Source organism: Aethalodelphis obliquidens, unplaced genomic scaffold, assembly GCF_003676395.1.
Source record: "Aethalodelphis obliquidens isolate GAN/ISIS:26980383/991018 unplaced genomic scaffold, ASM367639v1 scaffold44, whole genome shotgun sequence".
NCBI lineage: Eukaryota > Metazoa > Chordata > Mammalia > Artiodactyla > Delphinidae > Aethalodelphis > Aethalodelphis obliquidens.
Window position 1 is genome coordinate 6367760 of NW_020837988.1, and position 24318 is coordinate 6392077.

General features: G+C 56.7%; 1 protein-coding gene and 1 long non-coding RNA gene across 7 annotated transcripts; one reads left to right on the forward strand and one right to left on the reverse strand.

Moving 5' to 3' along the window:
* Window positions 1-266: 266 nt before the first annotated feature.
* Window positions 267-8872, reverse strand: LOC113606405 (uncharacterized). The gene is made up of 3 exons (XR_003427527.1): window positions 8760-8872; window positions 4345-4452; window positions 267-2171 (listed from the first exon to the last, which is right to left on the reverse strand). It is a non-coding gene; the product is annotated as an uncharacterized LOC113606405 (long non-coding RNA).
* On the forward strand, window positions 7447-24193 carry GPRC5C (G protein-coupled receptor class C group 5 member C). 6 transcript variants are annotated; one of them, XM_027080557.1, is made up of 5 exons: window positions 7447-8692; window positions 15112-16197; window positions 18950-19044; window positions 21004-21153; window positions 22778-24193. In XM_027080557.1, exons 2-5 carry the CDS (start codon window positions 15144-15146, stop codon window positions 22808-22810), a joined length of 1332 nt encoding a protein of 443 aa, XP_026936358.1. In that variant the 5' UTR covers window positions 7447-8692; window positions 15112-15143; the 3' UTR covers window positions 22811-24193. The 6 variants fall into 6 exon arrangements, 5 of the variants coding, with proteins under 5 accessions (XP_026936358.1, XP_026936359.1, XP_026936356.1 ...); XR_003427526.1 differs by lacking the exons at window positions 7447-8692; window positions 22778-24193 and adding exons at window positions 8972-9078; window positions 19833-20089 and having other exon boundaries at window positions 21004-21113; XM_027080555.1 differs by lacking the exon at window positions 7447-8692 and adding an exon at window positions 8972-9078.
* The last annotated feature ends 125 nt before the right edge of the window (window positions 24194-24318 follow it).

The following is a 24318-nucleotide window of genomic DNA, read 5'->3' on the forward strand; positions in this document are numbered from 1 at the left end:
GCACCACCAGGGAAGCCCAAAGCAAGAGACTTTAATGGGAAAGGGCGCCCGGATGGAGAGCCAGCGGGGTAAGGGAACCCGGGAGAACTGCTCTGCCACGTGGCTCGCAGTCTCAGGTTTTATGGTGATGGGGTTAGTCTCCCGGTTGGCTGTGGCCAATCACTCTGACGCAGGGTCCTTCCTGGTGGCTCGCGCATGGCTCAGCCAAGATGGATTCCAGCGAGAAGGATTCTGGGAGGTTGGTAGGACATATGCGCTGGCGTCTGCTCTCTCCTTTTGACCTTTCCCAAATCCTTCCAGTTGGTGGTAGCTTGTTAGTTCCATGTTCCTTACCAGGATCTCCTGTTACAAGATAACTCATGCAAGTGATTACTATCTTGCCTGGTCAGGGCAGGTGGCTTCGGCCAGTGGTTCCCCCAACACGCTTATCCTCCAATGGCCCTCATTCCCCAAAAAGCAGGGAAGCTGCCCACCTGGCTGTGACGACACAGAATCCTTCACGGGCCATCCGCGCCAGTTGTGTTTTTCCACCTTCCTCTCCTCATAGGTGACTTGAACAATTCTTGGTTTGACCTTGGTTCTCAAGGGCAGTGTGCATCATTAATAATATTTGGCAGTGGAGAGAGGGGATTTTTACAGACAGCCACTTAGGCTTCTTCTTGGCTAGAGACTCAAATTCCATAGCCCAGAATGGAACCGAGAAATCTGCTTTTTAAACAAACACAACAACGGACCCTGAAGCTGTGCGCTGACGTTTGGAAAAGCCTAAGGACGAGCTTGTTTCCATTTTTGTGAGTTGCTTTCTCCCTACACAGACTGGCAGCGGAGGAAGACGAGCCTGGGACCGGAAGGTCCCAAATCACTGGTCCCTCCAGCCAAGGGTTCTCAGATCCGTGGTTTCATGTAATCTCTGCAGCAATCAACAGGGGAAGAGGGGCAGGGATTATCACCTCATTTTACAGATGAGCAAGTTCTGTGCTCTTTGGACAACTCTGTTGCCCTTTCCAGCTCTAAAAGTCTATGATTTCATGGCAGGAGATCAAAACACCGGGCCTAAGCTTTACGTCCATCACTTGTGACCTTAGGCAGGCTCTCTTCCCAACTTGGCCTCCAGTTCCCACATGAGGATAATAAAACCAGGCATCATCTCAGGGGGCTTCTCTGAGGGCTCTCCCAAAACAGGTTAATCACAGGGGCTTAACTTTGTTGTAAATTGGGTTTGATTATGACCCTAGCCTTTTGTCACCCAAACTCAGTCTTCATACTTGATTGTTTGTACTGCAGAATCAGATCTTCCCATCTCAATTTAAGAAGGAAGGAAGGAAGGGAGGGAGGAAGGGAGGGAGGGAGGGAGGGAGGGAGGGAGAAGGCTCTCAGAGGAAATCCATCATTGGATTTAAATTTCAGGGACTGCACCAGAATGCCAGTGGATGGGTTAATGTGGCAGAGTGGGTATGAGGACAAACTATAAAACTAAAGGAAAATGACTACAGGTTGTGTGGTGTGAGTGACAGCAAGAATGAAGGCTGTTGTAGCCAAGGGCTGAAGTATAGATTGTTTATGGCCAGTCCCCACTTTAGCAAAACCACAACTGCTATTAAGACACTCAGATGCACCATCAGTGGTTCTGAACTTTGTATGATGATTTGAACTCTGCCTTATCATCGGAGGGAAAGCAAACAGCACGTCTACCAAAGGGGCTGAAATTTCAGCTGCTGCCAGGCGTCCCGGAGCTCCATCACAGTCCCAGAATAGCGCAGCTCGGTTCCCAGCAGCCTCGGGCTGCACCGCAGCAGCTGGGCTTCCGGCAACGGAGCTGGAGTCGAGCCTCAAGCAGCGGCCGGAACAGCTGGGACCGAACTCCACCCAGATGCCAGCTGGCTGGCACTGCCCTGCTGGAGGTGCCATGTCTGGTGAGTGCAGGCAATTCTGGCTCTCCTGTGGCACCCTGACTCTCCCCCTGTCCCCTTGGGGTCCTGGCTGAGTTTGAGAGGACCCTCAGGGTGCCCCCAAATCCCAGGCGAAGGGGTGGGGGCAGAGACCGTGTCTTTTGAAGGCTTTGGGTCATCTAGGCTGGTGGCTGGCGAGGCTGATGAAGGGCAGAGCCGTCCTGAAGGTGGGCACAGAGAGGACGTGATCACAGCGGGCTGGCGGCCACCAGGAGAACAGGGCTGAAGAAGGGAGAAAGGGCAGAGAGGGAGACACACAGCCCAGCCACAGGCCAGGCAGCTGCCCAGTGCAGCGCTGTCGTGAGGCTGGCTTCTGAAGGCGATGGGATTGTTGGGAGAAGGGAGAGGGGCTGAGAAGGAAGGCTGCAGACTAGACAGCTGGTCAACTCTGTTTCCAATGTCCTTCTCCTGTACTGGCCCATGCAGAGCCTTCATCTATTTACTCCCTCGCAAATTTTTTTTTTTTTTTTTTTGGCTGCACTGCACGCCATGCGAGATCTTCCCCGACCGGGGATAGAAAGTGTGACCCCTGCATGGAAGTGCGGACCGCCAGGGAAGTCCCCCTGGCAAACACTGATCGAGGCCCTGTCACGGGCAAGGATGGACCAGGTACACATCTTTCCCTCAAAGAGCTTACACCCTGGTTGAAGACATGAGACATGTACATAAACAAACATTCGTAGAGCAGAAAATGAGCTACATAAGAGATACGAAAGCGCTTTGGGACATAGAACAGCGAAGTTAAAACCAGTCCAGCAGAGTTAAAACCAGTGGGTTCTAATCCAGGGCTAGTCCCTTAGCCTTTATGAACCTCAGTTTTTTGGGTTTTTGGGATTTTTTTTGCGGTATGCGGGCCTCTCACCGTTGTGGCCTCTCCCACTGCGGAGCACAGCCTCCGGACGCGCAGGCTTAGCGGCCATGGCTCACGGGCCCAGCCGCTCTGCGGCATGTGGGATCTTCCCGGACCGGGACACGAACCCACGTCCCCTGCATTGGCAGGCGGACTCTCAACCACTGTGCCACCAGGGAAGCCCGAACCTCAGTTTGAAATTGAACTCCTAGGGTTGTCAAGATCAAATATATATAAAAGACACGGAAAGTTGTACAGTGCTACACAGAGGTATAAACTATTATGGGTGTTGTTGCATTATTAGATGAGCCAGTGTTTGTGTGTCTCTGAGCTTCTTGGCCTGGGATTCTGGGAGGCGGGGATCTGAGTGTGGAGCTCAGGACAGCAGCCAGGCCAAGCCTAGACCCGGAGCCCACCCCTTCCCCCTAGAAAAGGCTGACGGCATCCCTCAGGTCCTGGCCCATCATTCCACCCATTTTATTATAGGTACAGAGCAGTATCCTGGGGGCTGCAGGGAAGGCTAGGCATGAAATCTGCTCCTCACTGAGCCTATCATGGAATTACAGAGGCCAGATATCTATGTATAAAATATAATTAACTGTGCAAAGCAGCACAAGATTGGCAAATTCATGCTAGTGGGGAAGCTTTGGGAGGGCAGAGGGAGGAGTTGTATGGGGCGGGGTCACCAGCAAAGGCTTCTGGGAGAAGCAGAGGCTTTAAAGGGGGAACGGTTTAGAGAGGCCGGGAAGGGGCACCCTGGATTGAGAGTGGGGGACATTGTGAGTGAAGCCACAGGAAGGTCAGTCCGGTGGCCAGACCCAGAGCTGACCTCTCAGGCTGCAGTGGCCGTTTCCTGTGGGGAAGAGGAGGGAGAGGAGGTGGCCAGTCCAGGTTGAATGCAGGCTGCAGGGGCCTTAAATGCTGGGCAAGGGAGTTAGATCTTTTACTCAGAGGGAGTGGAAACCAGTGACGATCTTAGGAGCCGAGAATGCCAGGGGGAAGTCAGTGAATGTCCTGCAGCAGAGGGGGTTTGCAGGTGACTGGAGGTGTCAGGGAACGGAAGGAAGACTGCAGGCAGGGTGATTAGGTTGTGTGTGTGTAACCCCAGTGGGAGGGTGCGCCTGCCCTGAAATGTTCTCACAAGGGGGGCGTGGGGGGGTGTGAGGGGAGACTCTTCCTCAAGGAAGGGAAGGGGGACTAAACACTGCTGTGTACACATTTCTTTTCTGTTTTTGGAAGGGGCGGGTTGAGGGGCCTGAATCCCTGGACCCTGGTTCCTAGATTCACTCAGTCTATTGACGGAGGTTCTCCAGACCTGGGCAGCTCAGAAAATGCAGCTCTCTCCTTCTAACAGGGAGCTGGTTAGTGGCCACTGAGCCATGGGCAGGGAAGGGGGGAGAGGGAGAGGCAGGTTTTGTGGTCACCATGGACGGGCTCAGCGTCAGGTGACATTCCAGCAGGTTCTGCCCTAGGCCCGCTTCCGGGTACCCTCCCAGAGGGGCCATCCATGGGCAGCGGGTTGTGGCGAATGGGTGTTTATCTCACCTGCTCCCTGGCCCCTGGCTTCCTGCTTCTTAAGGGGCCACCTTGGTACCTGGGTCCTCTCAAAATGCCAGGTGGTATCAGGCTGCTCCAAGCCGGCAGTCCTAGGAGCTGAAGAGAAGAGGAAACTTAGCCAGACACCGCAGCCTGGGCAGGAACCAGTTAATGCGGAGCCTGGGAGCAAGGAGAGGTCAAACGCAAAATCTGTTTACCAGCTGGTTGGGGGACACCCAGCTGCCGAGTGCAAGATTCCAGGCACCTACCTGTCAGGGGGCCAAGAGCCTCGCCCTCAGCTCAGCGAGGGACTACGTCTGCTCCACGGGGGCCAGCGGGCCAGGCGGCAAGACCAGGGGCACTCAACCCTCTAGGGAGGGAGAGCCGGCCTCCCAGTCCCCGGAGGAGGAAATGCCTCCTGAAAGAGATTCTGCACACTGAACCGGCAATCCAGGACCCCTGCTGCCCAGGCAATAGGGAAGCCCCTCTAGGGCGCAGAACTGACCTCGAGCACCCCCGGGGCCAGCTCACCTGCTCCTCCAGTGCCCCAAGTTGGGTTGCCAAGGCCCCTACCCTGCATTCTAATGCAGGGCGTTGCCGGCCCAGGGGAGGTGGTGTCTGCAGCAGGTACTGGGCTTGCCTGCTTCCCAGGAAGGCCTGTGGCCAGTGGGCAAGGCAGGCACGGCCCTGTTTGCACGGTGTTTGCAGTGGTCCACCCCAGGGTGATGGGGAAGGTCAGCAGGGGGCTGCCCTCCAGGGGCCATGTCTCAACTCTTGCTGCTAGGGTTCAAACCATAGAATAAATGGATCTACCGAGTGTCAGGTTCGGTGCCAGATACCGGGAACACCAAAACGAGTGAGACGTGTCCCTGCTATTGAGAGGACAAGAACTGAGAAGGCTAAGATACACCGAGATAAATGATAAACAAATGCATACTAGGCTGTGGGTAAACAGGGCAGCTCGCCACGGTTCATTCTGGGGAAGGTGAGGAAAGCATGGCAGAGAAAGGGACATTGGAGCTGAGCTTTGAGGCAGAGCAGGTTTTAAAAACCTTTGGTCAGACAGGGAAAGGGGGTTGGGGGAGGAAAGGAATAGCACAGGAGAAGCCCAGAGCATGGCACGGCGAGGCTACTACAAGAGTTTGGATTAAACACTGCTAGAACTTTTTTTTTTTTTTTTTCTGGCCACGATGCATGGCTGCGGGACCTTAGTTCCCTGACCAGGAATTGAACCCGCGCCCCTGGCAGTGGAAGTGTGGAGTCCTAACCTCTGGACCACCAGGGAATTCCCACTGCTAGGCCTTTTTAACTGTAAGGGGACTAAGCCTCAGAAGGGATGGACCAGGAAAGGAGAGGTTGATCACTGAGCATCTGAGTGTCAAGCTTGTGCGAGGCCCACTATAGACATGGCTTCGTTGCAAGGATTGGGGGTGGTGCTATCCTGACCTCTTTATAGTAGAGGAAAGTGGGGCTCAGAGCAGTGAAGTGACTTGTCCAGGCCATACAACCGGCAAGTGGCAAAGTTGCACCCCACCCTGGGCCTTGTCACTAGCTTAGACTCACGCGGCTCAAAAAGGAATTGTTCCAATGAATAAAGGTAGTTTCGATCAGCCGGCGGCCAACAGGAACTCACACACCGTGCTGGGAAGGAGGGGTACAGACGCCATCCACACAATCCATTGATCCAAGATCTATCTGAACAGTGGGAAGGCAGTGTCCCTATGGGACCGCTTCTCAAAGTGTTACCTTTTGGGGAAGATGGGAGTTCATAAAGGCTTACGTGCCGATGTATTATTACATTGGGCGAAGGGTACCTGGGGGCGCAGATGAGTCTGCGGTTGGAGTCTTTGACGCAATGGCGCCTCCCACCAAACTTCTCTCCCGGCCACTGGCCGTGTCCATCGGGACCCACAGCCGTCCAGCTCCCAGGGCTGGGGGTGAGGCTCTCAGGATCTCCACCCTCCAGTGTTCCTGCTATTGACAGGCCCTGGGGGATTAAAGCCAAGGGCACCAGGGATCCTGGAGCCTCAGAAGCCCCAGGTCGTCTGCCCCGAGGGCCTTCCTTTGTCTTGAAGGCGTATCCTGTTCCAGAGTGAGATGTTCCAGAGTGAGATGGGGCGGAAAGGGGGAGAGCAAACCGTTCTCAGAAAACGGCCCTACATTTCCACTGCCCTCAGGGCACAGGGCTGGCTGGGGGCAGAGCTCATTCACTGAGGTGTCCAGGCCTGTTTCCAGACCACCGCCAGTGGGTGGCCAGGCACCGGATACCCCAACCTGGCCCCTGCCTGGGCCCGGAGGGAGGGGTGAGACTTGCTTCATGGGAGAAGTCTCTGGAGGGTGAAGGGGTTCTCCACGATCGAGACAGATCCCGAATTCACCTGTGTCTCCCTGAGGTCACTTGTATCCTGGTCTCCCCACCACTTTCCCCACCCCTTTCCCAGGCTCCTAGATCTGGCTTTAAACATATGCTAATGAGGGACCCCTCCCAGCAAACTTGTTTCAGCGTTGGTTGCCCAGCTGATGAAAACTAGTCAGAGGTTAGAGTGACTGATCTGTTTCGGGAAGGTCTGACCTGCTGCTCCCCCTTTCAGGGTGGGCCCCCCACTGCCTGGCCCTTACACAGGTCTGCACGTGCTCACGTCCGGTGTGTGTGTGCGCGCGGGGTCGTCCCTGAGATGAAGGAGGTGGAGTTATTAGGGGAAGGAGACCAAAGGCACAGCAATGCGCTCTTCCTCTCAACATTGAAAAGAATTGAAACAATTCACTCCTCACGTTTTCCAGGCCAGCCAGAGAGGGCCAGGCGCAGGAAGAGATATAGGGTTCTAGAAAAGCAGGGCCTCACCGCCAGCCCAGGCTGCTAAGCAAACATTCCCTCCAGGAGTCCGAAAACTGGTGTGCGAGGGGAGGAGCCAGCGTGGGGTTTATCGCTCCGGCAGCTCCGGGTGATTCAGGGAGTTTGACTTCTGGTTGTCATAGATAGAAGCACGCAAACAAACAGCCCGGGAGGTCCCCTCCCCTCTGCCTGCGCCCTCCCCCACCTTGCTACCCCCGGCCCAAGACCAGCCGCCTCCCCCCACGATTCCCGCCCTCCTCCCGGGCGCTCCGGGCAGAACCAACACGCCCAGCCGCCCGCCCGGCCACCGGCTGACTCCGACCGCGCGCCGCTGGCGATCCCCCAGGCAACTCGGCGTCACGAGAACCAGCACCCCGGAGACCCGGCGCCCGGCCCTGCCTCCGCGTCCCCTGGGCCCCGGCCAGGCGCAACAAGCACTCCCTTCTCTGTGCGCCGCGGCCCCTCCGGGCCTCCGGCGCTTGCCAACTAGGCCCCGCTGCGTAGCCCACCTCCCGCGGAGCCCGCAGCCCTGGGGGAAGGCAGCGGGAAAATCTCTTGTTTACTGAGCCGGGGTGATCCTAGGTTGGATTCGCTTCCCCATTTCTGCAGTTCCCCTTCTGCTGATTCCTGGGACCGGGGAGGAAAGGGGGACAACCCGCTGACGCACCCCGGGATAGGGAGTGAGGTTGGGGTACGGGGAGGGGGGAACTCGAACTCGTGCAAAAGTCCCCGGGCGGCGGCAGGGGCAGGACTCGGTGGCCAGGCCGATGTGTCACGGAGCTCAGAGACCGCGGGGGCCGGGTTAAACACTGTACTTCGGGGAACTGAACCGTGAAGGCTAATTAGGACAGGTCCGAACAGGGAACGGGGACACGGGGAGGGGAGCGCGCGCTAAGGTGGACCGTGTCCCGGCGATCGCAGGAAACCCAAGCGCCGGGTAGTCGGACCCAGGGCGACTTCTGCCCACGGTCCCGAGTGGTTCTGGGCTCGGCCCACGGCGTTAGGGGCGCGCGCGGTGGCGTTCCCACGCACACTTGGTGAGCCGGGTGCCGGGGAAGGATCGCGCGTGCAAGAGGTGGACGCTCGGTGTGTGGTGTGTCCACGTGTGCAAGCTCGGGGAGGGCAGAAGGCGCGACAAAGACAGACTTTGTATCTGAGTGTGCGCCTCGCTCTAGTCCGGAGCGGCGAACAGTGCCCCGCGTGTGTCTCACGGGAGAGCCAGGACGAAGGTGACAAAGACTAGGTGTCCGCCCCGGAGAGACGCACCAAGGTGGCCCCCGCGCGTGTTTGTGTGCGCGCGCGCTGGGACTCGCGGAGAGGGAGAGCCCGCCCGCGAATTGTGTTGGGCTGCACCCCAAACCGCTTTCCGGAGAGAAAACCGAGTCCCGAAAGTAAGTGCGCGTGAGTGTGCGCGCGCCCGCGTGCGGGGGCGTGGCAGTAAACAGCAGCAGCCCACAAGCCGGCCCGGCCAGAAACTCCGATCTCCCTCCCCTGCCGGAAAGTGCGTCTAGTCGCAGCCTGGAGGTGAGTCGGGGATGGGTGGGGGGAGGGCCGGCCGGGCTTTGTTACTGTGTAAGCGGATTGCACGTACCTGGAGCGCCGCGGGCGCCCGATAAGCTCCTCAATGGAGGTGATGTCACGGTGATGCAGGCGCCGGCCCACCCTCGCTGCGAGAAAGGAGCCGAGCGCGGGCAGAGGCCAGCGCGAGGGCGAGAGACGGAGCGCAGCCAGCTCCGAGTCCCGGGGAGAGGCAGGCCCTGCGCCCCGATCCCCCGCCTGAGCCCCGCCACCTCAGACCAGGGTTGGGCCTGGCCCCGCTCTCTGCGCCGAGTCCCTCCCACCCCCGCTCGCGCCCCGCCTGGACTTGGCCCCAGACGCCGCGCCGGAGCTGGGCCGGCGACGCGTCCCAGGTAAGGGCTGCAGCCTGCTCGCTCCGCCCTCCCCTCGGCCGCCGGGAAGAGTGGGGTTGGGCTGGTGGGGAGTGGGCGAGGGTTGAGGCCCAGTGGTGGCGAACCGGGGGGCGGAGGACACCGCTCCTACTTCGCTCGCTCGCAGAAACTTTCCAAAGCGGAGCAGGCTGGGGACTGGGGGTGTGGGAAGCCCGGCGCTGCGGCTCGGAGTTGGCGGCGAGGGAGAACTCCACGATCGGGGTCTCCAAGGACTACCCCCTGCTCCCTCGCAGCCTCTCTGCGTGACTCCGCGGCCAGTAGTGACTGGGGGGCCGGCCTCCTCTCCGCGGCCCGCTACCGTGGATGGGGAGGGCAGGTTTCTGGGACCTGAGGAAATGGGAGAGAGGTTGGCCCCCTGCTCTTTCTGTTCCGCCATCCAGGGGAGCGTGGGTGTGGACCCCGGTCCCGGCGAGAGGTATAGGGAGGGGAGGGCTCAATCTTCCTGCGGGAAGTTCGGAACTTCGGTCAGTCGTAGGCCCTCTACCTTTGGCGGCGTGGCTTCTAGATCCCTTCTCTTTCCCCGCTCCTCCCTCACGCCCCACGGGGTTTCCTGCGCCCTTCCCAGCCGCGGAGGTGCAGTTGCGCCTCTCCAGCCCCAGACCCACAGTTTCAAATCCAGCAAAACGCAGTCATTGAAAAAAACCCACGCTCTTGATCCTAGAGCTCAGGGACCCGAATATGTTGAAATAGGGTTTTGTGCTCTTGGAGGTTCCCTGCCTGGGCCTTTATCTGTGGCTGGGGAAGGGCGTGCCGCTGGGGGGTGGGGCGCATTCCGGAGTGGCTTTCTAGAGCGGACCCTTGGGTTGAGGACTCACGTGTTTCAGAATGTTCAGGGAACTGGGAGCCGAATATCCACCCTCGGTGTGAAGGTCTAAGCCTGGGGTTCCTGGAAGCCCTCTACCCCACCCCCTAACTTGGGCTCTGAAGCAGCCCCGTACAGGTACAGGCATCTCCGACCCCTCTTCTTATTGGTTGGTTTAAACACCAGAGCCCCCTGAACAGAGGAGTAAGACGGCAGGACCTAACCAGGGGCGGAGAGGAAGGAGGAGATGGATGGGAGAAGGGGAGGATATGGGAAGGCTGCCAGTGGGTCCATCCGTCTCTCTTCATGGGCTGCTGAGTGGCGGCAGACCCGGCAGGAAGGAGGCTCCTCTGTGGCTCTGCTTAGGCGCCTCGGAGAGGGGTCTCTACATGGTCATGGCACCCTTGAAGGTACCTGGCTGTGGGTCTATATCTTACTCTGTCCCTTGGAGCCCAGGAGACAGACCAAGGCCGCAGTGTGAAGCTCGTGTTGCCCTTTTCAGGATGGTTCTCAGGCTTTCGTGTAGATGGTCGGGGAGTGAGGAAAGGTGAGAAGGCCTGGCTGCCTCATCCTTGCTGGGTGAAGCCCATTCAGGGCTGGCTGGGCCTCTGAGCCACCACTCTGCTGAGGTCTCTCTGCCTCCCCTGGGAGAGGGAAAGAGGGAGGAAGGGGATTCTGGAACTGGATTGGGCTGACTCAGACCTGAGCTGGGGACTGAGTGGCTGAGCCTAGGGAAAGGCCGATTTCAGAGGTGATTAAAAATACTTGTATAACTGATTCCAGGGAGGTGAAGCAAAAGGGCCCCTTTGTCCAGAAAATAATCTGCAGCTCGGCTGGGCTGCAGCCATGGCGTGGGGGGAACTCATGGGACTGAAGGAGGTCCCCCTCCTTGGTCCTACTGAGAACCTTTTTTTAAAAAAAATATTTATTTGGCTGTGCCAGGTCTTAGTTGAGGCACGCGGGATCTTTAGTTGCAGCACGCGGACTCTTAGTTGTGGCATGTGGGATCTAGTTCCCTGACCCGGGATCGAACCTGGGCCCCCTGCATTGGGAGCTCGGAGTCTTAACCACTAGACCACCAGGGAAGTCTCCCCTACTGAGAACCTTAAAGCAGGAGACGTGACTCTAAAATGAAGAGGGCGGACTGGGATGGGGAGAAATGGGCACCAAATCCGTTCAGTGAATGCTTTTCAAATGCCTACTGTGTTCAGTGCAAGACTAGATGTTGCAGGGGATGCTAAGAAAAACAAGTCTTGTTCACTCCCCTCAGACCTTACAGCCAGGTAGGGGAGACGCCTACGCACACAATTCTAACGATCGAGGCTCAGAAGACAGCCTGGAAGTGCAGGCTCTAGGGACCCGCAGGAGGGAGAGTCTCAAGGCAGAGCTGGTCTGTTTCATCCAAGTCCTTTCCCCCTTGGCCGCCATCTTCAAACACAGCATCCCTTGGCTGGCTGAATCTGCATTCCTGGATGGGCTGAGCTTTCTTTAAGTCTCCTGCTGGCCTCCAAGGGTCGCTGTCCCAGGCAGTGGACAAGAACCAGGCCCAATGGGTCCGATTTCCCCACTCGAGTTGGTGTCTGCCTGTCCCTCCACTCCCCCACTTTGAAGTTCCCATGTTGGTGGGACCGACAGGCTTGAAGGGTAAGGTCCAGGGCCAACAGCAAAGTGAGAAGGAAATTGGGGTGAGGGCTGTGAAGCTTCTCTGGCCCTGGCCCAAGTTCTTAGGAGGTGTTGGATTCTCGCAAGGTACAGGCAGGTATGGCTCTAAGAGCAAGACAGACCAAGAAGAGGGATTGACGTAGCGGTCGGAGGCTAAGTGGGAGCAGGCTAAGTGGGAGCGGCCTTGGTGCTTTGTAATGACGTGGCTGTTACAAGATTTGAACTTGTAGCGTGGACTTAGCATCCTTTCCCCCACATCCAGCCAGGCCTTAGACTTTATCTGGGAAAAGATCTCCATTAGGCCTTACCTTTGGCCTTGGTCTTTAGCGGGGGATGAATGTGTCCTCAACAAATGGATTGCCTATGCTTTTTTCGCCAGACTTAAATCTTAAAGCACAACGCTGGTTATGCCCTCATCATTTAAAAAACAGCCTTCGGTGGCTCCCCACTGCCTTTATTTATTTATTTTTTAACATCTTTATTGGAGTATAATTGCTTTACAATGATGTGTTAGTTTCTGCTTTATAACAAAGGGAATCAGTTATACATATACATACATATGTTCCCATATCTCCTCTCTCTTGTCTCCCTCCCTCCCACCCTCCCTACCCACTGCCTTTAGAATCAAGCCCTAAACTCCTTCCCTGTAGTGTCTCTAATCTGTAGCCAGCCAGCTGCAACCTCCCTTTACAGACTCAGTTCATATTTGGTGAATTTGATTAGAAACTGAATAAAATGCTGTTGGGAGGTGTTCTTCACTCTGTCCTTTCTGACCCCCTCAGCTGGGAAGAACTTCCTCCTCTGTGTTCCTGTAGCACTTTTCTCTCCCCAGAGGTAAATTCTTTTGTGTGACACTTACCTTATTCTTCTTTGGGTAGTTTTCTTGTAGACCTACCTTTTGCACTGTGTTTGTTCATCTTTGTATTTTCCACTGTGCGTCTAGGGGAACTACTGGGCCCGGTCCCCCTAGACGCACAGTAAATATTTGCTGATTTGGAATATTTGTCTGTTCTGACCTGGGGACCCGGCGTAGGGAGATGGGATGAGCAGCTCTTGAAGATGTGCAGATTGCCGGAGGCTAAGTCTGAGTGACCATTCTCAGGGTTCATACCACATCTCCAGCTTCACCCCAAGGTCTAGCTGTTTTGCTGTGAGCCAGAAATACTCATGAGGGAGTTGAGTGCCTAGGACCCCATAGCACGTTATCCATTAATTATCTCCCGGAGTGGTTCAATATTCCTTATCCATTAGCCCTCTCCGATTCCTCTTTTCTCTTCCCAGCCCTTGTAAATACAGTACAGTTTGTGCTTTATTGATTTACTGTTACACAAAGTCCCCTGCAAGAGCTTATTTAAATCGTGATGTAGGGGAAACATGCTTTTGCATTGGAAGTCGAGAGAAACTAGCTGCGTTACAGTACCATTGATGTAGGAAAACAGTAATAAGTTCACACAGGAGTGTGAATTTATTAAAAGTTAATGGTAAGGCTTCCCTGGTGGCGCAGTGGTTGAGAGTCCGCCTGCCGATGCAGGGGACACGGGTTCGTGCCCCGGTCCAGGAAGATCCCACATGCCGCGGAGCCTGCACATCTGGAGCCTGTGCTCCGCAGTGGGAGAGGCCACAGCAGTGAGAGGCCCGCGTACCGCAAAAAAAAAAAAAAAAAAAAAGTTAATGGTATGTGTTGTTTGGGGAAAAGCAAGCTTAATTGGCAGACGAGGTTGTAGTTGGGAAGGCTGAGACCTAAAATGCTTTCAAGGAGCATATGTAGAGGATATCTTACAGGACTTTGAAAGTTGTTGATCTTTGTTCTGTCAGTTTCACTTAATTTTGAGTTTTATTTCCTCTGACTTAGTAGCAGCGTCCTTCCCTTTCTCAATCATGGAGAGACAGTTCTGTTTGCCTGTTATATATTAACTAACCAGGAATGGTGAAAACATTAAGGGCTTAGCGGTGTGCAAATCTACACTCCACCTCCTAAAGGGAAGAAAGAGAGGTGGTGGTGAAGTTGGATCATGCCATTCCCCTCCCAGCCACTAGTGGTCACTATCAGCCCAGGAAAGCTTGGTTGCTGTCTTTCTGGAAAGTTCCTGGGTCCAAGAGGTGAGAGAGGAAGAGGCAGGGTTACACCTAGTTACTTGAACATAATAAGGGGTGATTTAAATGTGGAGTCCCTGCATTTCATAGAATTTTGGAATTTATGACTTGCTTTTTAGAGCATTTAAATTTTCTGTCCTCCAGATAAATTTAAAGTCTTTGAGTAGAAAACTCACTGATTTGGTCTTTAATTTCTCTTAACCTGCCACACTCTTTACCTCCACTTCACACAGGGAAAATCCAGCTGGTACTGAAAGCAGGGGTTTGGTTTTCTTTGGTGCCAGTCTACAGCATTTAGTAAGGCTGCTGTCCGGGACCGGTCCAGTGAGTCGTTGCAGTAGTAAGTTACCTTCCTGGTGTGAATAAAAGACATCTTTCTTGCCTTCTAGCTACAGTGCCTCAACTGTAGATGTGCCTCTACACATTATAGATTAATTTCTTCCATTATAGATTAATTTCTTTGGGTTTTGCTTTGCCCTTGCCTGGTTCTTGCTTTTAAAATGTTAATGCCTCATAGGAAGATTTTTGCATTAAGTCATTAACTCCCTAGCTGGGAAATTGGTTGATTTTTTTTTTTAATATTTATTTATTTACTTGGTTGCTCTGAGTCTTAGTTGTGGCAGGCGGGCTCCTGAGTTGAGGCACGCGAACTCTCAGTTGCGGCATGCGTGTGGGATCTAGTTTCCTGACCAGGGATTGAACCCAGGCCCCCTGCATTGGGAGCACGGAGTCTTACCCACTGTGCCACCAGGAAAGTCCCAGAAATTCGTTGATTTTATTCTTGAGACTCTAGCAACTGAGCTTCCAAAGAACTTTGGATTCTGAGGAGAAGCGTTGGCACTAAAAGCCGTAAAATGAAGGGCAGTGGTAGGGAGGCGTCAGGGGAAAAGTGTTGATACATACAACTTTTCCATCATCTCTTCACTTTCTCTGGTTGCAGTTTGCACCTGTTACGGGTGCTTGTGAAATACTCACTGAATGAATGAATGAGTGGCTGATTTGCCGTAGACTCAGGCGTCACAGGGACAGAGTGGAGGGGCGTGGTGTCTGGCCATTTGAACTCTGGAAGTCCCGGGACAGAGAGGAACTGAGAGCTGAGTGAACTTGCTCACAAACCTCAGCCCCCAGCCCACCTGCAAGAGCTCAGGGAGTATCTGGGCCCAGGTTATGATTTGGGGGAGGGGGAGGGGCCTGAAAATTCAGCAGAGTTTCCTCCTTTTCCATGACCGGGAACAGGGATCACGCTTGGGTTTCATCTCATTTACCTCTCTGGTCACTTGGTACAAGGCCCAGGAGTTCTGTGTTAAGAACGATTCTGAAGCCCAGAGGCACAGACAAGGTCAGTGTGCCGTGGTTCAGGATGGGGGCGACGGCACCTCGTGTGTCAGAGTCTGCCCTGGAGGACTGATTGTGCCTTTTCTCCCCTCCGTCTCTAGGGACCCAGCTGGGGCCTGGCCTGGGAGCCAGGATGGCCATCCAGGAAGCGGTGCTGATATGCCTGGGACTGCCTCTCTTCCTCCTCCCAGGGGCCCGGGCCCAGAACCACGCCCCAGCTGGCTGCAGCCCGGACCTCAACCCCCTCTATTACAACCTGTGTGACCGCTCTGGGGCTTGGGGCATCATCTTGGAGGCAGTGGCGGGGGCAGGCATCGTCACCACTTTTGTCCTCACCATCTTCCTCGTGGCCAGCCTCCCCTTCGTGCAGGACACCAAGAAGCGGAGCCTGCTGGGGACCCAGGTGTTCTTCCTGCTGGGGACCCTGGGCCTCTTCTGCCTCGTCTTCGCCTGCGTGGTGAAGCCTGACTTCTCCACCTGCGCCTCTCGGCGCTTCCTCTTTGGGGTCCTGTTCGCCATCTGCTTCTCCTGCCTGGTGGCCCACATGTTGGCCCTCAACTTCCTGGTCCGGAAGAACCACGGGCCCCGGGGCTGGGTGGTCTTCATCGTGGCCCTGCTGCTGAGCCTCGTGGAGGTGATCATCAACACGGAGTGGCTGGTCATCACGCTGGTGCGGGCAGGTGGCGGCGAGGGTGGCCCTCCGGCCAACGGCAGTGCCAGCTGGGCCACCGCCTCCCCCTGTGCCATCGCCAACGTGGACTTCGTCATGGCGCTGATCTATGTCATGCTGCTGCTGCTCTGCGCCTTTACGGGGGCCTGGCCCACCCTGTGCGGCCGCTTCAAGCGCTGGCGGAAGCACGGGGTCTTCGTGCTGCTCACCACGGCCACCTCCATCGCCATCTGGGTGGTTTGGATTGTCATGTACACCTACGGCAACCGGCAGCGCAACAGCCCCACGTGGGATGACCCCACGTTGGCCATCACCCTCGCCGCCAATGCCTGGGCCTTCGTGCTCTTCTACGTCATCCCTGAGGTCTCCCAGGTGACCAAGCCCAGCCCGGAGCAGAGCTACCAGGGGGACCTGTACCCCACCCGGGGCGTGGGCTACGAGACCATCCTGAAAGAGCAGAAGGGCCAGAGCATGTTTGTGGAAAACAAGGCGTTTTCCATGGACGAGCCAGCCTCAGGTGGGTCATGGGACATCCTCCCCAGGTGCCCTTTTATTTTATTTTTTTAGTTTTTAAAAATTGTTGGCCACACCCTGCAGCCTGTGGGACCTCAGTTCCCCAGCCAGGGATTGAACCTGGGCCGCCGCAGTGAAGGTGCCTAGTCCTAACCACTGGACCACCAGGGAACTCCCCCCAGGTCCCCTCTTATTCCAGGTGGTTTACTGCAGGACAGGGGGCTGGTCTCCGGAGCAAAATGGGAGGTTCCTGAGATTATCCAGAGTTTTCTGCCTTAAAGTCACTAAATTCCATATTTAAAAAAAAATTCTTTATTTCTTTTTGGCTGCGTTGGGTCTCTGCTGCTGCGCGCGGGCTTTCTCTGGTTCCAGCGAGCGGGGGCTACTCTTCATTGCAGTGCGCGGGCTTCTCACTGCGGTGGCTTCTCTTGTTACGGAGCACGGGCTCTAGGCACACAGGCTTCAGTAGTTGCAGCACGTGGGCTCGGTAGTTGCAGCACGCAGGCTCTAGTAGTTGTGACGCATAGGCTCAGTAGTTGTGGCTCTAGAGTGTGGGCTCAGTAGTTGTGGTGCACAGGCTTAGTTGCTCCGAGGCATGTGGGATCTTCCCGGACCAGGGACTGAACCCATGTCCCCTGCGTTGGCAGGTGGATTCTTAACCACTGCGCCACCAGGGAAGTCCCCTAAATTCCATTTTTTTAAGGATTTTTTTCCTATACTCGCACAATTCATGAATACATTTTCATTGTAAAATTTTACACATTACAGGTAAAATTTCCCTCCACTGTCAGTTCTACCCCATTCCCTCCTGTTCTGTCCCCAGAACTGATCACTGTTGGCTGATAGTTTCCTGCCTCAGTTTCCTCATCTGTAAAATGGGGATAATAATGGTTCCTGTTTCATAGGATTCTTTTGAGGATTCAATTAATGCATCTTCTGGCGCTTGGAAGATACTCTAGAAGTATTAGCTATTAGCTCTGTCAATATTATTATCCTTCCAGAGCTTGTTTTTCCATTATGTACATATCCATAGTCTTAGTTTCCTCTTACAGTCTTTTCAGTTCAAACTTTTTTCTTTTTAATAAAATCGCGTGTGCCACATGCTGATCTAAGCAGCACCCGGTATCCAATAGCCAGCTTGTCCCCGAGCTCCTGCCCCGGCTCTGTTAATGGGATGGGGCTCTCCTGAGGTGCTAGGCAGCCCCAGAGCCTTGGTGGTTGGAGCCGAGGGCACCTCGGAGGTGGAAGCAGCAAGAAGGCAAGAGAAGCCCCTGCAGCCTGGGCCGAGCCCCCGTCGGAAAAAGCTTGGGAGGCAGGAGGGGGTGGCCATTCTCCAGGAGACTTGGTCAGACGTGCTCCCAGCTCCCTAAGGAAGGAGCCTCTTTCTGGCATTTGTTCATTGTAAGGACCACTAGCGTTTATTGAGCACACACTGAGTGCCAGGCATTGAGCCTTTCCGGATGTGCCCTGTGGCATGCGTCTCACGTGCTTTCTTAGCCGGCTGGATACAGCCCCTTCGTCTGCTGTGACCCGGAAAGCCTGGACGCTGACCCCCTACTCTGCTGATCGAGGTGTTGGGGGCTTAAGACTTGACCTGCCTGATTGTTGAGCACTACCTCTGGGACCTCTGCCAGGGGTCAGAGGCAGAGGCAGAGAGGCAGGGGAGGTTTCAGAATCGGAACTCTCTGCCTTTTTTTTTCTCTACAAGCTGCGATCCCTGTAATCTCCGCCTTGGGGAAAGGGGTGATCCTCACCCTGCCAGGCACTGACCTTTGACCTGCCCAGTGGCGTGGCCCCTGGCATCCGCACAGCCTGGTGCCAAGTGAGGGGGGGAAGGTGCAGTTGGTGAGGCTTGGGGACGAATGTTGGGAGGAGCCTCGGCGGCCCCCACCTTTGCTGTCACCCGCTGGCCAGAGAGCCTTTGTCCTCAAGGCAAACACTTCTGGGGCTGTAAGGGGTTTTTTTCCTTTTATTTTATTTTTTCTAAATGGAAAAATCAATTGAGTGAGCCCAGCACTTAGGAAGCCCTATAGAGCTGTGGTCCCTTTAGAACCGCAGGGCTATCAGCCGGCAGGAGACGGGCATCCGCTGCCCCGGCCCTCGCGGCTCAGCCCTCTCCCCGGCCCCCAGAATTGGTCAGCAGCTTTCCTCCGACCCAGCGCCCAGCAGCGTAGGACAGATCGGGAAATCGACACCCCGGAAGGCACAGGGAAGTGTTCCCAGAGCTGAAAATAGTTCTGGAAACTTGCCAGGGGGCCACAGGACCGGATGTGCCTGCAGTCCCCCCGGTGGCGCTCTGGGTCCTGGGCAAACAGCACCCAGCCCTGCCCCATGCAGACTCTTGGGCAGTGGGGTCTCTGCTTATTTATTTACCCTGGCGCCTGGCAGCTGGCCCACAGCAGGAGAGGCCAGAGCTGGAGGCTGGCCATCTTGGAAGGCGGCCGAAGGTCCATGTGCCCCTCTTGGCCTCTGGCCCCAGAGGGCGGAAGGGGATGTGAAGGTTGCTGACGGGACGTTTTTTCGGTGGGAGGGGGTCTCATGCTGCAGGGAAAGCCCCAGGGGAAGGCGAGCATTGTGCTCTCTGTGCATCTAAACAAAGTGATGCTGGGCTCCACGGGGTGGGGTACACCCGCAGCCTCACCCCCAGGGCTGGCCTAGCCCCCTTTTCCCTCTCCCTGCCTCCTGGGGAGCCTTGCCTGAGAGCAGGAAAGGGAGCTTAAAGCCCAGCCCGGAACAGCTGCTATGTTTCCTTGCAGCTAAGAGACCAGTGTCACCGTACAGCGGGTACAACGGGCAGCTGCTGACCAGTGTGTACCAGCCCACTGAGATGACCCTGATACACAAAGCCCCGGTGAGTGGGGTGCCCGGGTGTGCAGGGTGGGTGGCAGCGGGAGGGAGAAGGCAGGCTCTGCATCCGATGCGTCAGCCTTCGGGAGCCCGGGACCCCAGCTCCCGAAGCCTTCCTCCTGGGGTTGATGCTCCTACTGCCTTTCGCGACACTGTGGCGGGACCTGTCTGCCCCATGTCATCGGGGTGTCAAACACCCACTGAGGACAGCTGCTCAGAACAGTCTCTCTCTGAGCTGGTGGGAGCTGCCAGCTTTCCCCTAAGCAGCTTAGGGAGGGACAAGGGGAGGCCTCAGCCAGGTAGGTACCATTCGTGGTGGACCGAGGACCACAGGGCAGGTCTGGGTAGGTATTAGCTGCTCCACCACAGCTGTCCCAAGAGGCTCTCCTGCTCCCTTCCCCCCACCAGCAGGCAGCAGCTCTCGACCTTACACCTCCCCTGGGCTCTGGAAACCAGATGCTCCATTAGCCAAGGGAGGGCGGGTGGGAACAGGAAGCCAGTGGGTTAGAGTCTCACTCCTATACGTGCCTCCTCCCCGCTGGCTGACAGTTGCTCTTGGGGAGACCCCTCGCTCTCTGGAGCCTGAACCTGCAGCTAGGTCCCAGGAGAGGGAGGCTGCGGCCAGGAGCCAGGATAGGCCGAGGAATGAATCTCTGAAGGGCACAAGCACAGTTTGCCGGCCCCCAGACCCCCAGGGTGCCCCACCTGGCCACCCCTCACCTGTGTGCATGGAGTCGTGCTTCTTCAGGAAGGAGCTGAACTAATCGATATTTTCTCTCACGATGGCTCCAGAAACATGGTCCCTCGACCCCCAGCGTTACCATCCCCCGGGAGCTTGCTAAAAAGGCACAAGGGCCAGCGGTGTGGTGGAGCGAACAGTTAGCATCTCTTCAGTGATGTCGCCTCGATAACTTGGCGTTATCCAAGCCATGATGGGAAGAACCGCCCACAGAGATCTGCCAACATTACAGATCAGGGTCGTGAAACATTCACCAGCTCACCGCGGGGTGGGGCCCCCTAGGCATGGCTGTGGCTTCATAAACAGTCAGGTGATTCTGACGCACAGCCAGGTTGGAGAACCCGTCCTCGATCTAGATGTTCCAGGAGCTACATGGGGAGGGGGAATTGGAGATGGTAAATGGGTTGGGAGGACCACCCGGGTCTGAGTGGGTTCAGAAGGCAGCTTGGGGCCCTGGAGCTGCGGGGGTTTGGTGGCAGCTGTGTGCCTAGGGATGAGGCAGGTGAGGCCTGGAGCTCACCTTCCCTCCAGGGTGGGACCTGGGACCCATGCCCCAGCCTCACCCACACAGGAACAGAACCAACCCAGCTCCGACCAGGATCCAGGCAGAGAGTTTGGATTTTAAGTCTCCAAAACTTAAAACTCTCAAACCCCAAACCATTCGGGGTTTAAGTCTCTAAATCAGACTGCTGGAAGAGAAACGTGTGACATGCCTGGGGCCTGACAGAAGGGTGTTCTGGGCCCGGCACACCAGCCAGTGATGCCGTTGGGGGGGTGTAATGCCACCGGGGGTACTCAGCTAAGAGTCTTGGAGGAAGGGGGCCTGGGAGCGTAGCCGGGCGGGTCACAGAAGCCCTGTGTGTTTCACTCTCTGTTGGGCCCCAAGGTTTAGGGAGTGGGACAGGGCTTGAGAGGAAGATCCTTTTGGAAAGAGCCGTCCACTGTGTGAAGCCCCAGGACCATCGGAGGTGACTGGGAGCCTCATTTCCATGCCCAGAGGGTGGCCCTCTGCAGGGTGAGATAAGGGGCTGGAGGGCAGAGGTCAGCTCCTCCATTTCCAGACTCGGAGTCATCCATCCCAGGCCCGGCTGGAAGGGGGCGGAGGGGGAGGGCAGGGAGGGAAGGGGGAGCTGGCAGGCGCAGCCCTGCAGGAAGCGGAGTGGGAGTGTGTGTGCATCCGCCCGGGCAGAACCCAGCTGTGACACCGCCTGTTCTTCCTTCCAGTCGGAAGGAGCTTACGACGTCATCCTCCCGCGGGCCACTGCTAACAGCCAGGTGATGGGCAGTGCCAACTCCACCCTGCGGGCCGAAGACATCTACGCAGCCCAGAGCCACCAGGAGGCCACCCTGCCGAAGGAAGGCAAGAACTCCCAGGTCTTTAGAAACCCCTACGTGTGGGACTGAGGCGGCACCAGGAGGAGGCGGGAAGATCTGGGGACCTGACCCGGGCGAGGGTCTTCCTGGGAGCCCGTGCTCTCCCCTCCCCCTCCCCCTCGCTGGCTCAGGACAGGTCAGGGCCTCAGCCGGGAGGCCCTCCCCATCTGCCAGTGTTCGGCTGGGCGTCCCTGGGCCCCTCACCCACTCCTCAGTGTCTGTGGAGTCCAGGAGCCAACTCCGGCTTCGTGTCAGGGTCACCTGGCTTCGTGTCAAGGTCACCTGCGGCGGCCACGCTCCAGCCAAATCGTGTTCTTCCTGGGGTGGCGGCCAGTCAGCACCTACGTTCTCTGGAGTCTTCAGAGAGATTCCTGCAACCTTGAGAGATGTCTCAGGCGCTTCTGTCCCGGGTCTTGCTCCTCTGTGAGGGGCAAGGGTGCCTAATAAACACGTTTCTGCTTTATTAACCCTTCTTCTGGGACTGTCGTGTCTGAGCTGGGCTCTGGTGTCTGATCCGCCCCTCCACCCTGGCCTGTGGGTGTTTCCTCTTTCTCCTCCCCCACTCTGAATCCAGCTCCCAGGAAGCCGCTGCTGGGTTTTCCTTCTGTGCAACGAAGCAGCTGACACCTCTCCCCAGGGAAGGGTTCTTCAGCTAAGCCTGGGTCCGTGTCCTGTGCGATCAGCATGGACCTCTGGGCCCGGCTCTTGTCTCGGGTCTCGTGCAGCATCTGGGCTTATGTGAAACGAGGCAGCTTTCCTCTGGGATCCCCTCCACTGGGGTCAGGGCCGGGGGAGTTCTGTGGAGGGTATTTGAAGGGAAGATGGGCTGGCTTCAGCCCCTTTAGTGGGAAGGGTAGTGCAGATCCGGCAGTGGATGGGGTGCAGGGCCACTGCTCCGTCTCTCAGATCACACTGTGTGTGTGTGTGTGTGTGTGTGTGTGTGTGTGTGTGGCTGGGAGTGATTCGCAGAGGACCAGGACCTGTTTTCAAAGGTGGGAAGGGGTGGGCCAGGTTCTGGTAGGTTTCACTCCTGGGCAGGAACTTAAATGCCCATTTGCTCAGTCCTTTATGGTAAAACCTTTCCACAGTGGCTCATTTGAATCCTCGGGGCTGCCCCTGAAAGATGGGTAGGACAGTAAGTACTTTCTCTCCCTTTTCCAGAGTCAAAATCCCAGAACCAGACCATTTTAGGGTTAGACAGGGCCCTGGGGGTAAGTGATCAAAGTAGCTCTCTCACCGCCTCTGACAGGTAAGCAGACTGACCCAGAGAGGCCACAGAGCCTCTGGAAGTGGCCATGCTGAGACTGGCCAGGCTTTCCCAAGACTCTGGCTTGCAGCGGGTCCCGGTGGCCTGGGTTCAGACGTGCAGTGGTGCTCTGACCCTTTGCAAGGAGCTGGCCAAGTCGGCTCCTCCCAGGTTTGGGAATGTTCCTCCCCAACTCTCCAGAAGCTATTTTCTGACACCGGTTGTAGGGAAAAGATGTTTCTGTTGGAAGAGGGGAGAAAGGTTGCTGGAAGAAAAAAAAATCAAACTTCTCCTTCGATGTCAGATTGCACCAACTCCCCTGGAGACTCAAACCCTTTTATTAGTTGTTGAAACACTTGTTCTTTCTGGTTACTTTAGGCTCAGTCCCCGAAAAATAACACAAGATGGTAGACGCCCTCTTCCCTGGACCGCATGTCGTTCTGCTGTCCTCATTCCTGTGTCCAGGCTGGGCAGGGCCCTTGTCACTGGAGCGGGAAGGGCCCGGAGGCCACCGATCTGGAACAGTGGAGTCAGGGGCCGTGTGAAACCCTGGGGCATGTGGCTGGGGCTGTGGTCCACCCCCCCTCCCCGCCCCCGCAATTCCTGCCCAGCCCGGCCTCTCCTGGTCCCCAAGTGACCTGAGACCACAGGAGCCGTCTGCAGATACCCAGCCTCCCTCTGGATGCCCTCCCCCGACATCACAGCCCCTGTGCCCCCTGCTGTGGGTGTCCAGATGGTCATCCTTCCTGGCCATCTTTCGGTTCCAGCCTCAGCCAGTCCCGCCCTGCTCCAAGGCGAAGTCAAACCGCGGCGAAGGTGGCCCTTGCCCTTCTCACCTGCACCTCCTGCCACCACCTGGACCGTGGAAGGCCGCTGAGCTGGGCAAAGCTCACTCGAGACCCGGACAGATCGTGCCTCTCTTCCTGGCCTGCAGGTCCTGGATCTGAGCCCCTCTGCATCACCACCTGATACCTTCATTGAACTAGGTCCCATAAAGACACAAGGTAGGGGCTAGGGCGGCATTCTCAGGGGTCGACTGAGAGTCCTGGGCCAGATGAACCGGGGTCTAGGCCTCTCCCAGGACTGAGACTTGTGGGACTGGGCGCAGCCCCTTAGGTACGAGGTGTCCAGGACTGAAGACTGTGCCATTTCCTGGCGGGCAGATGGCTAGGCTTCTGCCTCACCTTGGGCACCTCGACAGCGCTGGTGCTGTCGTCACCCATGACAGGCTCCACCAGGTCCTGATGGCCACCAAGGGAAGTGGGGGCGTCCTGGCGACCTGCATGATGCTGGCACTGGCAAAGATGTGCTCACAGCTCCAGACTCGTGGGAACGAGATCTCTGCAGTGTCTCCTTGGCCTCCTGCCCTCGGGTACCAGAGCTGGCTCCTCCAAGGGGCTCAAGCCAGGTGTGTCCCCAGAGCTCACCTCTGCCTGCTGAGACGAGGCAGGATGAGCACAACGCAGGTGCTGACCCCATAGGCGGTCCCACAGCCCTCACCCCCACCCCAGCGCCACCCTCTTGCCCCCAGCACCTGCACCTTTGTCACCAGCGTGTTTCTCCAGGGCTAAGTTGGGTGAACAGGCCCTGCAGAGAGCAGGGCTGTACCCCGGAGTGTGACGACCCCCTCCCCATCCACTGACCCTTGTCCTGGACTGTCCAGTTCCATGAATGGAGTATTAGTTACTCTGATGGAAGGGGAGGGGGGAGCTCTGAGCACCCCCGACTCCTTGTGATCTAGGTTAGTAGCCCCAAATCCCTCACGGTGAATAAAGGCTCTATCTCGCTTTTCGAGCTGATAGTCTCGAGTGAGTCCTGGCAGTGCCAAGGGGCCACGGGGAGCAGCCTGCAGTGAATGTGGGTTTGTTCAGAGTCTGAGTCCCCTGGAGGCCTGCGGGCGAGGCCGGGGAGGGATGGGC